The 13,166-nt window shown below is 31.5% G+C and overlaps 1 protein-coding gene across 3 annotated transcripts in view; it reads left to right on the top strand.

Moving 5' to 3' along the window:
• Nucleotides 1–13,166, top strand: part of CSMD3 (CUB and Sushi multiple domains 3) — a gene marked incomplete at both ends in the record, with an annotated part of 527,537 nt that overhangs the window by 205,307 nt on the left and 309,064 nt on the right. The window contains one exon of one of the 3 annotated variants that reach the window (XM_079533061.1): nt 4,103–4,399. The exons of the other annotated variants lie outside the window; for them this stretch is intronic. Within the exon in view, the coding sequence (XP_079389187.1) occupies nt 4,103–4,399 (297 nt within the window). The remainder of the gene's footprint in view (nt 1–4,102; nt 4,400–13,166) is intronic. 3 annotated transcript variants of the gene reach the window in all.

The following is a 13,166-nucleotide window of genomic DNA, read 5'->3' on the forward strand; positions in this document are numbered from 1 at the left end:
TCTGATCTCTATTTTGCCTTAAGTTATTTTATGGTCCAGTAGACAAAATAAAAAATAAAAATAGTAATTTTAAAAAAACTTTTAATTCCATTGTGATACAAACAAAAATCACTTTATAAATGTACCACTTTTAGAGGAACATTTATAGAATGTATTTATAGAATGTATAGAATGTTCCTCTAAAAAAAATCCATTTATCTTCTAATCAGCATAGTGTTACTAACCAGTGAACAAAGAAGTAGGAAAAACATTTGTTCATTTACCAGTTGTCTCTGAAGAAAGAGAAAAATTAAAATATCTTCAAAACATTTACTGAATACTTCTGGATGAATTATACTATTTTAGTTGCATTTTATATGTTTAGTGGTGGATTTCCAAGTCAGTCAAGTCATTCTGGTTGTTATCTGTACTATCAGTCTACTGAATAATAACAGTTGGCCTGTAAAATCAGAAGTTATTGTAACGTAGTTTGTGTCAGTGCTTTATTTTAAGCAGGCATTGCAATTGAAACAGTTTATTTAAGTCCAGTTGATGATTAGTATCAGAAAACAATTTCACACTGTCAATTAAATGCTGCAGATTAATTCATTTTCCTTAAAATCCTAAATCCTAATAAAACTATTTCAAATGATCTTTTAAGAAATAATTATACTTGCATATTGTTATTTTGGTATATTATTGGTATATTGCTAATTATGTTCATTCTATGGAAAATTAAGTATTAAGTTATGTGCTAATGCAATAATTACTGATTCCTGGTATTTTTGCTTGTGTTAACCCAAATGGAAGAGTAAAACAATTCCATTCTAAGAGGAGATAACAGCTACAGCTGAAATCTACAGCTTAATCTGGGATTGAACATAATATGTTAACATAGCACAGAGCTCAAACTTCTGAAATAAGCATCAAACTCATGTGGTTTTCTTTAAGAAATATAACTTGTTTCTCAATGTACATCAATTCAAATAAAGATCTAAATCAAGAACTGCATTTGTCTAATCTGGTTTTCCAAAACATGAACTTTCCTATGATAAATTTGACTACTTATTTTCAGGCCTACAGTATCTAAAAGTGGTTGAATTCTATTTCAGTATTTCAGCACATAGATTACAACTTAAAATAAAAATATATATAAAAAAAAAATTGTATAAAAAATATATTATAAAAAAAAATATTTAAAATATCTATATTGACTAAAGAGGGATGATACATACCTCTAGTGTTCCCAGTTTAAAGTGAACTTCCAAGGCTGCAGTGTTCTACAAAGGAAAACTGTAATAGATATTGGTTTTGTTTCATGTGTTTTTTGTTTAGTTTTTCTGATGAATTCTTCTGCAGAGTAGAAAAGATATTCCTATTCCCTAGATTATTTTATTCCATCAGTGATTGCATGTACAAAGTTAGTCCATGAGATTAATTTAAATGAGAATTTCCTCTGTTAGTTTATCTGGGGTAAATTTCTTTTGCTATCATATGTTTACAAGAGCAACTTTGTGTGTAGTTGTAGCATATTGCATATACAAATTGAGTGCTTTTAGCACAGATTCATTATCTATTTATGGAGCATTGTCTCAGGGAAATGTCAAAGGCCATTGCCTCTTTTCTTTACTAAACATGATGTTGGAATCAGGAGCAACCTCCACTCCTATATAAATAGACAGGCTTATGGATCTTCCATATGTTTCCATTATCCAAAGTTTTAGCAGTTAAAACACTTCTCAGTAGCAGATCATTCAGTCTGCTTTTCTGAACTAAGTTGCTTTGTGCTTCATCAGCTTAATCTCCTTTTAATTCCATATTATTTTCTAGTAAGCTTAACAAATTAGGTATTCTGCTTGATAGTTACCTCTGTAGCAATGTGTACTTCTTAATAAACACGTTTTGAAGCTTTACTTAAGCAGATTTCTCCTTGTTTTCCTTTATTTTTAGAACGTCTTTATCTTAACTTTTATCATTTTTTACTTTAGTGCTGTGCATCTTTAAAGCTCTGGGGCATAACATGCCATTTGTTTGAGATCCTGAATGTAATTTAGAGCAACCACATAAATTTTACATTATAAGTAGAGGTTATGTGTAATGCTGTATTTTTTTTTCCCCTCTTTGTTTTAATCAACATCATCCTTATTCAATATTCCTGGTCATGCACTTGTATTTTCTGTGTTTTAATCTTGATATCAGCCTTCTAGAAATTCACTGTATCTTGAGTCATATCTAATCTGGCCTTTTGATATTAATCTTCGTTATGATTTTTTTTTTCTTCTTTTATTCTCAAATGAAGAAAAAAACCTGTCTAGAGCTATTTCAGTTGCTTATAGTGCTGTCATCGTAGGACAGTAAGTAGTAGGTTGTGTTTGTTTTGTTTTGTTTGATTTTCCCTCTATGAGAAGATTCATGGTTCTATCTCTCACAGATAATCCTGGAGTCTTACGTGGTGCTTTTAAGTTTTAGTTTTTCAGGAAACTACCACTGTATGATTTAGAAGCTCTGTACCACAGAATGGGTATTAAGACATTAAGTATAAGATTGTAAAAATAATATATTGCATGCGTAAAAAAGTTCTGTTTGTTGTCTGTGTAATGTTTAAAAAAAGTCTGTTCTCTTAGTACTTCAGTAGTATAGAAAAATAAAACACTTTCCACCTAAAACTTTTGCAGCACAAACTCTTCAGATTTATTATCATTTTATATTTTATTTATGTTATACTTCTCTGTATTATATATTTTATAATGAGTTCCATTTGCTTATATGTCATATTTCATTATTTTGTTAAGGACTTTGATATATAACACATGCTGAAAAGGTGCTAAATGCTTCCCAGTTTCACTGAGAATCCTATTTCCATTTTTTAGCAATTCGTCTACTAGTTTGTGCAAAACCTGTTTAATTTCCATGCCTTTATCATTCACTACATTTTAAGGACAAGTTTTAAAGTCTCTGGATGGAAAGCTTGTGCATAAATATAGAAGCATGGAACATCATTTCTTGAATGAGTTTTGAAGAGCACCTGAACCAGTATTATGTTTAAACGTTCTAACAGAAAATAGTATAATTCATGTATATCAACTTTTCAAATGATAAATTTTAATTATTTTATTGTGCATTGCCCAGTTGTTTATCTGTTCCAGTCAAGATGAAGATGCTAATGTGTTAGATGTCCTAAATATTCACATGTGAGAGAGTTGGCCTGCAAAGATCTGCAGACAAATCTAGGGACTGGGGAAGGATCAAAATGTTAATCGAATTTATTTACATAAAGCATATAGGATTTTTTTTATTTTTTTATTTTTTATTTTTTTTAGCTTCTACGCAAGTTAGAAGTGTTAAATAAATGTTTTTCTAAACAATGCCTAGAAAAAAAGAATTGCTAATCACGAATTTTCTTGGTATTTTGAGTAAAGTAATCATTCATTTTTATAGAAATTTTAGAGCAAAAAATAGATAATTATAGACACAGCCTTTGCCCAGTATCAATCAAGATGATTGTAGAATTGTAGAATCATGGATTTTTAAAAATATTTTTTAGAGGTTTACCTCTTACTCTCCATTTATTCTTGGCTTTACTTCAGCTGTGAATGTTTTGGGATTTCAGATCCTTTTCAAGATTGGATGAAATGAATTGGATGTATGAGTGCATCTGACTGGCTTATTAGCAGTTGGAGCATCAAAGTTTTACCCACAACCTAGGTTACTGTGTAATGCTGCTGTGACTTTCCTCAATAGGGCAGCTAGCACTTCTCTACTCATGGGGTCTCATTTAATGATAAATCTCTCTATATTGCTCCATCCATTGTATTTTCTTGACTGAATTTGTAGGAGAGAGAATTATGTGTTGTCATTCTAACTGGTACAAACTTTAGTACTCTGAGCTTTCTCAGGACATTTGAAATTAAATTTGTAATATCACAGTAGTTACGAAATGTTCACCAGCATAAGGAAATGTTCAGGTTACATCAAATTTTTAAATAAAGCATCTTCACTTTCCTCTTTTCATGTCAGTTGTCTTTACTATGTTAAACAGAAGGAAATTTAATCTCTTACGTTGATCAAGAAAACACAATTCAAAAGAAAAAGTTAGCATCCAGTGCTACTGTGTGTCCCACAGGTTCTTCCACTTTGATCAAAACTGCCTCCACTGGTGAGTTGGAAGAGCCTATTGCGGCCACTCCTGGTGCTATTACTGTTGCTAGCACATCTGCAGATGTTACTGTATCCATCCATAGACAACCTCCTGAAGAGCAACAAGTGCAAGCTATGAATGTAAGAAAATCAGTTCTGGAGTCGGCCTCTTCCAAAGAAGCACTCTCCCTTCATCAAGCAAACTTACAGAGCACAAGAAGACGACCAAGAAAAGCTGAGCAAATAGAAAGAACTAAAGAACTTGCAGTTGTTACTCATAGAGGTATTGGATATTATTTTACTTGTGCCCATGTAGTTATTGAAAAATATTTTCTATAAATCAGAAGTGAAAGTCAGATATGCATTCTAGAGGTATAACTAAATCAAATGGGAAAGAAATTAAATTTTCAACTGAGTTTTAGGAGGACAGACAAATGGAAAGAAAATGAACTAATATTGTCATAGTAATTAAAATTAATTTGAATGATAAAAAGATAAAAGGGAAAGATCAAAGAATTTTTTTTCCACTTTATAGTTTACATCAGTATGTGTTGTTATCAAGCTTAGTATGAGATAGAAGTTGAAATTAAATATATTATTCTGTGTTGCATACGTGTTTATACATAAGCTATTACAACATTAAAAAATATGCTTCACAAATAGCTCTTTTGTTCTGAATAAGCAGTGATGCAGATGTATCCATCTCCCTTCTGCTTAAATCTTTAGCAGAGGCTTGGTTTTTTAAAAATCTGCACATTTTTATTCTATCAAACACAAAATCAATGAATGAAGCAAAATATGTATGACCAGAAAATCATTGTTGCCTATTTCAGTATTGGAATTAAAGTTTTGACATATCCCTATGTTCAGATTATTTAATCCATATTCAAAAATATTAATAACTAACACCTTACTTGGAGTGAGCTTGAAATGCAAAGCACAATTTATTGCATTAAAAGATAAATGACAATATCAGAAATAGTAGGATGAGAAACTGCAATGCTAGAATATCTTAATTTGACCAGCATAGACATTTGGAAAGGTTTGAATGATACGCAATTTGATGTTTCAGGTTAATGTTATTAACTACTATATTTACACATTATTTATTATTATTTTTCTGCTATTCCATTGCTTCACTGTAAGCTATTTTGCCTGGAGAACATATAAGCACAAATAGATTGAGGAGGAACATCTTTTATAGCACGAGCAATTTGTAGATGTCTTATTACATGGTTGCTGTTGTCTAAAGATGACTTAAGAATGTGATCTGTTATCTTACTGGATCAGAGAGTCTCCTGTTATAAATTAATGTAGTTAAATTTACTAAAATGTATTGGAACAAGAGAGATTTTAAAAACATTATATAATTTACGTATGTTTACTGAGAGAGAAAAAAAAACACAACACAAACAACACTCTTCCACTCCAAAAAACCGCCGCAATATATTTGGTTTGCAAACGAAATAGAAGTCACAAAACTGCTTTAAATTTCAATTCTATTTCTATCAATGTAACTCTGATATTTATTTATTTATTTATTTACTGATTGTGTATTTGAGCATTCTTTTAAGAACATTTTAGACAGGTTTAAAAAGGAGAAAGCAGGCTTATTTTAAGTTATGAAGGGAGTAGCTGAAGGTCTGTAATAAATTCTTCTGATTTAGAGAGATGAGTATAGTATTTCTTCAGTTAAATCTGCCAATGACTCTTCTTTTTCTGTCACCTATTATTAATCATTGATCAGTAACATCCTCTCCACTGTTTTCCCACTGTCATTTTCTTCTGTTATCTGTCCTTTAATATGTAAGACTTACGTAATATATATGTAAAGACCCTCTGAATGGATTTGTTGTATTAAAGTACAGAACATTATGCCAGGGGGAAAAAGTTGAGACCAAGATTTTGTTAAATCGGTATAATGAGTTTTTTATTTATTTGTAGTTGTTTATGAGTTTTTAGTTGTTTTTAATGAATTAATCCAGTATCACCAAAAAGATGAGAAGAAACCTGTATATTTTATCTTAGAAAACAAAATCCACACTTAGTTGTTTGTAGTGTCTTCTCTCCTGCTATGTTTGAAGTCTTAATTTTGTTAACATTTTGTATACAACAGTTCAAAATATAATTTCATTATATCAAAACCACATAACAAAATACATATGTATGACATTGAAGTGGGTAATCACATAGTGAGTAAAAGAACAGCTACTTTTGTTTGGTAACGATGTATATTTTGTTTGGCAATCATCATTATACTGACAAATTTTGAGAAAGTATTCGTGAATGTGAGAGTATTGTTAATGACAGAAAGTAATTTCTGATATGGGCAAATGCTCCACAGATGCTTCTAAGGAGTTTTCAGTACTTTTCTATTTCTATTGAAATATTTTAATTTCTATTTAACAAATAAATACTTGGGAACATTTACTCATCTTGACCCACATATTAATTTCCAATGGAGATATTTACAATACTTCCTTAAAAAGTTTATGTACTTTCCTTTTTAAATTCTTTCTCTAGTTAATACTTTTTAAACTTTAAAAGCTTTTATTCTGGAAACATACTTTTTCTTCATTCTTAAGCAGAAATTTTGCTTGCAAATCTATGGAAAGTAGTTAATTCTTGAAAAAAAAAGTGAAATTTTAGTGTATTAAATACAGTTTATGAAAACTTACTTTTCTATTTACAACTTAGTAAACATCTGGTGTATGTGTAATTTTTAAGAATTTTGCAAGTGATGTCAGAATAGCGTTATGTTTTACGACAAACTGGCATTGGTGTAAAGGGATAACAATAGAATAAAAATTGTATTGTTGGATTTTCTGCAGGATAGTTCTGTGAAAAATATCTTTCAGAATCTCTAAGCAAAAACTACATTTTTATTATTAAATTGAGTATGTATGAAAGGGATGTACAGCAACAACTAAAATATAAACTAAATCTACTAAATAAAAATTACTATTTTACATTCAATATGTGAACTTCAAAAATAACTGTAGGTTGTATCAAAGGCTGGCTGAAGAATTTCTTCTCTCATTTTATTAGATGGAAATGACAGAAGGAAGATTTCTTATCCTGTCTATTTGAGAGAGAGAAAAGGAAACCCAGAAGCTTTCAGTGAAATATTTCCATAAGAGATAAGGAAGTACAAATACATTATTTATTTATTTATTTTTTAAAGGTAGCACTGATATCTCCTGGGAAATATTGCACAAGATTACATTTCTTCTTTAAAAAGAATTCAGGCTGAACAGATTTACGAAAGAATGAAATGGAAGAATTATAATGATGTTATATCGATTTGAGTATCCCATCTTACAAAATAACATCAGATAGGATGAAGGGATAAATATTTCAGGTAGCAAATTTAGAGAACTTAAAGACAAATGAGTCTACAGTATAGAAATAAATGTATTTGTGTACCCTGGGGGTAGAGAGGCCCTACAGAGGGATCTAGATAGGCTGAATAGCTGGGCTGAAGCCAGTGGGATGAGGTTCAACAAGGCCAAGTGCCAGGTCCTGCATTTTAGCCACAACAACCCCAGGCATCAACACAGGCTTGGGACGGAGTGGCTGGAAGACTGCGTAGAGGAAATCTGGGTATCTGGGGGTATTGACTGATGCTCGGCTGAACATGAGCCAGCAGTGTGTCCAGGTGGCCAGGAAGGCCAATGGCATCCAGCTTGCATCAGAAACAGTGTTGCCAGCAGGAGCAGGGCAGTGACTGTCCCCTTGTACTCAGCTCTGGTGAGGTCGCACGTCGAGTTTTGTGTTCAGTTTTGGGTCCCTCACTGCAAGAAAGACATTGAGGTGCTGGAGGGGGTTCAAAGAAGGGGCAACAAAACTGGTGAGGGGTCTGGAGCACAGGAGCTGAGGAGCGGCTGAAGGAGCTGGGATTATTCAGTCTGGAGAAGAGGAGGCTCAGGGGGGACCTTATTGTTCTCTATAACTACCTGAAGGGAGGTTGTAGTGAGCTGGGTGTCGGCCTCTTCTCTCATGTAACTGGTGATAGGGACTAGAGGGAATGGCTTCAAGCTGCGCCAGGGGAGATTCAGGCTGGACTTTAGGAAATACTGCTTCTCTGAAAGAGTGGTCAGGAGCTGGAATGGGCTGCCCGGGGAGGTGGTGGAGTCACCAACCTGGAGGTGTTCAAGGAATATTTGCACATTGTGTTGAGGGATATATTTAGTGAGAACTATTGATGATAGGTGGATAGTTGGACTGGATGACCTTGTAGGTCTTTTCCAACCTTGGTGTTTCTGTGATTCTGTATTAAGGAGAGTTGCGGAAAAAATTTCTTTTACTGCCATGAAGAAGTCTTCTGAAAGAGGAGTAAGAAAAAGGGTGAAATCTTGCTTTCAGTATGCAACTTGATTAGCCAATGAAAAATATATTTGTAAGAGAATCACAGCATGTTTTGGATTCTAAGTTCTCATGAAACCAAGAATTCAAGCTCATGGAAGTGTATTCATTCTAATAACATTTCAAATCGATACTATATTGCAGTTTCTAGTATGAAACTTCTCATCGTATTCAGATGAGAAATCTGTAAGGAAATTAAATGTGATTTTTACCTTATTTATTTTCTATTAAGGTATTTAAGTACTGTTAGCTTGATCGTAACTTCATTAGTTGAAGATAATCTAACATTTATATTTTATCTACAATCTGTTTCTTATATTCAGAATCCAGCTGAGAAATGCTATGAGTGCTACTGAGTCATTTTAGAATTCTTATTAGCTGCATTTTTTCCTAAAATTTTTCATTCAGTATATGTAAACATAATGGGAAATATTTTAGAAATTTTTCTATAGAGACCTTTCATAGCGTGTCTGTACTGTCTAAAGATATATGTTCATTTTTAATGCACAAATACACATTCATTTTCTAATAAAATACTGCAGAGAATAACGGGGAATCTTCTAGTTACAGTGAAAAAGACGATGTGTGAAGATTTCTAAGTGAAGGGAAAGGAAAGGAAAGGAAAGGAAGGAAAGGAAAGGAAAGGAAAGGAAAGGAAAGAAAGGAAAGGAAAGGAAAGGAAAGGAAAGGAAAGGAAAGGAAAGGAAAGGAAAGGAAAGGAAAGGAAAGGAAAGGAAAAGGAAAGGAAAGGAAAGGAAAGGAAAGGAAAGGAAAGGAAAGGAAGGAAAGGAAAGGAAAGGAAGGAGGAAAGGAAAGGAAAGGAAAGGAAAGGAAAGGAAGGAAAGGAAAGGAAAGGAAAGGAAAGGAAAAAATTAAAATGAAAGTTGATTATATAGAAGTAGCAGAGATTTTTTCTTTCTTTCTTTCAGATCATTGAGAAGAATCCTTGATCTGTCAGTGCCAAATATAATAAAGTCTGATGCTCACCTTTGCTGACACGATATTGTACTTCTCTGGCTTTTAAAAGGACCACTAATTGTAAATAATTTTACAAATGAGTGTAACAAATTTGTAAAGGCTTCTTAATTCTATTAAAGGAAGTGGATTGAAAATGAAATATCTCCAGTTAAGTCACTGGAGTTCTGTCCTTTATTTTAATAGATCTGAACTTCTCTATCACAGAAGAAAAGAAATTAACTCCTATCATGTAAGAAAAGCTCTGTATGAACAATTTCTTGCAATCATCTCTCTCTCTCTCTCTTTTCCTGAAAAGTGGTTTAATTTCTGATGTTGTATATTCAGACATAAAATACTGTGCTTTATTTATTTCCTTCCCTAATTAAATAATGGCAAAGGATATTTACAGTATGGTCAGGTAGACACCTGTTCACACCTAGAAAGTCACAAAGAGGAAAATAATGAAATGATTCTTTAAGACGTGATTAAGTACAGTGTACGATTCAGAAGTTCTGCATTAACAGACTATGTCCATCCCAAAGTTCTCTATACTGTAGATACAAAAGAGTGCAAGATGTAAACTATGTGACAAAGTATAAGCAATATGATTGCTACAGTTCATAAATGATCAGTTTAGATTTTCACACAAAATACAGAAAAAAATAAGTCTGATATAGACATACAAAGGTTGGAGGAAAAAAAATTGCTTAGTGAAATCAAGCACAAACATTAGAAAGAAAACTTAATGTATGACTCTAGTCTTTATGTAGCAGTCCAAACAATGACTGCTATTTTTAGGATCTTAAACCCCATTTATTTTCAACAAAACAACAGATTTGAACACATTTCAACAGTCTGGATTTAAATTCTCCTTCTACAAAACGGAAATGTCAAATATTTGCAGTATTTTAGCTATATTGTTATAGGTAACTGCTTGTGTGGAGAGGGGGGGAGGAAGGAAGCAGAAAGTTCTTTTGCTCTGATTATTTTACTTAGCTTTTTATTTTCAAAGTTACTTTTATTCATTTTATTGATGTATGCATTCTTATTTCTTTTCCTTCATTTCCAACATTCCCCTCCCCCTACATTTGTATAATTCCTTTCTTATTTCTGTTTTTCCCCCTTACTTCTTGTAGAATACCTAACTATCACACCTTGGCTTACGCTACTTGATAACTGACTTTATGCAGTATCATCATAATAATTAAGAAGAAACTATTCAAAAAGATAAAAACAAAACTTTCTGCTGAATGTTTTCCATTAATCCCGTAGTTCTTTTTGCAGCGTGTTAAAGGAAGTTTTATAAGATATAGGACAACTTTATTTTAATTCTAAATTTTTATTTCAAAGCAAGAGAGAATAAGAACATGAAAACAACTAAACTATAAGAGAAAATGAAAGAGGAATTAAACAGGGTGCTAGTGAAACTCATTTGGAAAAAAAAAAAGTTTGAAGATGGAGTTATTTAACTGTCTTGAATTTGTTGAAGATTCAGTAAATGATAGAGGACTGTTTTGTGAATATTTGATGCAAGCATTTTAAGGATTTGATGGAAAATATATTCCTATATCCTGAATTTTATGAGATTTACTTAGAAGGAGACCAAGGAAAATAGCAGCAGGGAAGGAGAGATTATTATTTGGTAAGAAATCAGCGTGGACATGTTTGCAGATTTTTTAATGGGCTTTTTCTCTCAGCATGAATAAAACTCAGGTGTACAATAATTGTAGTCTGAAGAAAATCAATAAATTTTTCAGGCTGATATTTAGATTCTTATTTGTTATAAGAATATTAATATACAAGATTTGTGTACTCTTTGTTTCTTACTTCTTCTAATACAATACACTTTTATTAGCAAGACATACAATTTCAGGACTCAAGCATTTAATTACTGAACTGTATTTGTTTGATTTTTCATAATAAGTTTCAAATTGTCTGTCTCATATGAGACACATAGATAGGTTTTGCTTGATGAAGGAAATTGATAATCCATAGTTTGTTAAAATTTTTCTTAGATAAGAACTGATAATAGCAATATAATTTTTTTTACATCTTCTTGTATTAAAGTCTTTGGAAAGCCGTTGATTAAAAAGTAAGAAAAAAAATATTTCCAAATCATGCAGACATAATTATAGCTGTTTCTAGATGCTATATGTAAAGCAACTAGAAAAGACTAGTGGTGCAGTCTGTCTTTTTCTTAAGACTATGTAAGTGTAGAAAAACAGGAAAGTAAAACCTGTACTTCTGTATCTCAAAGTACTATCCTAGCTGTATTGTAATCCTTTATGTGAAGAATGTACAGAATTTCCTGACTGATGGACTCTGTATATTTGCTGAAGTATCCCTGAAATGAATGTCCTTTTTTTGCTGGTACGTGTTTTCAGTAGTCACTGTAACGAACTTTCATGACATCTGAAGTCATAAAATTATTTTTTATCCACATACCAAAGAATTTTTTTACTCATTTAATCAGCGAATGAGTAGAGTTAGTGCACATTTTTTTAAAAAACCCTTTGATTAGTCTTTCCATCAGATAAACTAGAAAATTATAATGGAGCAACATTGCATATTAACACTGAGCCATAAAAGCATCTATCGAAGAAAAAAGCCAACTAGCTTATTGGAATTTTTCTTTCATTTTTTTTGTTTTGTTTTGTTTTTTAATGAAAACTCTTACTGAAGCAGTATAATTCTTTAGATTGCCTTTACACTTTTCCATTTTACAGTCATTATCTACAATGACATAATAGTAAAAAATGCATATATACGATGATAGAGTAATTTAGTTTTCTCACAATTATATCTATTATATAACATTGATTCCAGTATATAAATTTAAATGACTTATTTCTTTTCTTACTTAAATGGCAAATTTATGCTGCTACCTTGCTCTTCTATTTATTTATTTTTTTCTTATGGTTTCTGCAGTTCTTAAGTACTCTTCATTGTACTTGACATATTAACTTCTCTAATTAGTGTTTGTCTTCTGACTTACTGTGTCTCTACTTTTCTGCTATAAAGCAGGTTTTTGTATTATGACCATAAGTTATATTGGTGATATGTTAGTATAAATCAAATACATAGTTATTAGAATATGAAAACCAGCATTAGTGCAATTTTTCATTACTTTTTATGGATGAGCCATATTTGTTTTCTCTCTTAAATGGTACTTTTTCCAAATTAGAAAATTTGTCATATAAGTTGACATACTCTAGAAAAACTGTTACCTTAAGCTTTTTAAAAATCATCTGTGAGCAAAGTAGCTACATCTCCTCATTAGTCTTAATTTAGAACTAACATAAGTCATAACTTATATAATGAATATTATATACCTGTAATCTGTGTTAGTAGACTTTTTTTTATATCAGTACATGTTCTACTTCATTTTACATCGTTCAAATAATCACTACATTACTTTAATTTTTTTTTTTATTTTTTTTTTAATTAGTTGGAACTGAAATACTTACCATTTTTATAATTTGTGATGAAAACAAAACTGGGTGAGTTCCTACATAAATTTTGCGATAACTTTACAGTTCCAGCAGCTGTACACTGATTATATTTTTCAGCCAACAGAAGAATAGGGTGTTTTTTGTTTTTTTTTTTTTTCCTTTTCCATGTATTTTTTTTCAGTGTACTTTTAATGGACATAAGAACCCAAAGAGAAAATTTTAAGTGCATATTAAATTATACATGGCTTACATCATGCACAGTATTGTTTTCTGAAA

Source organism: Tetrao urogallus (genome assembly GCF_951394365.1).
Source record: "Tetrao urogallus genome assembly, chromosome: 3".
In the NCBI taxonomy this organism is placed as follows: domain Eukaryota; kingdom Metazoa; phylum Chordata; class Aves; order Galliformes; family Phasianidae; genus Tetrao; species Tetrao urogallus.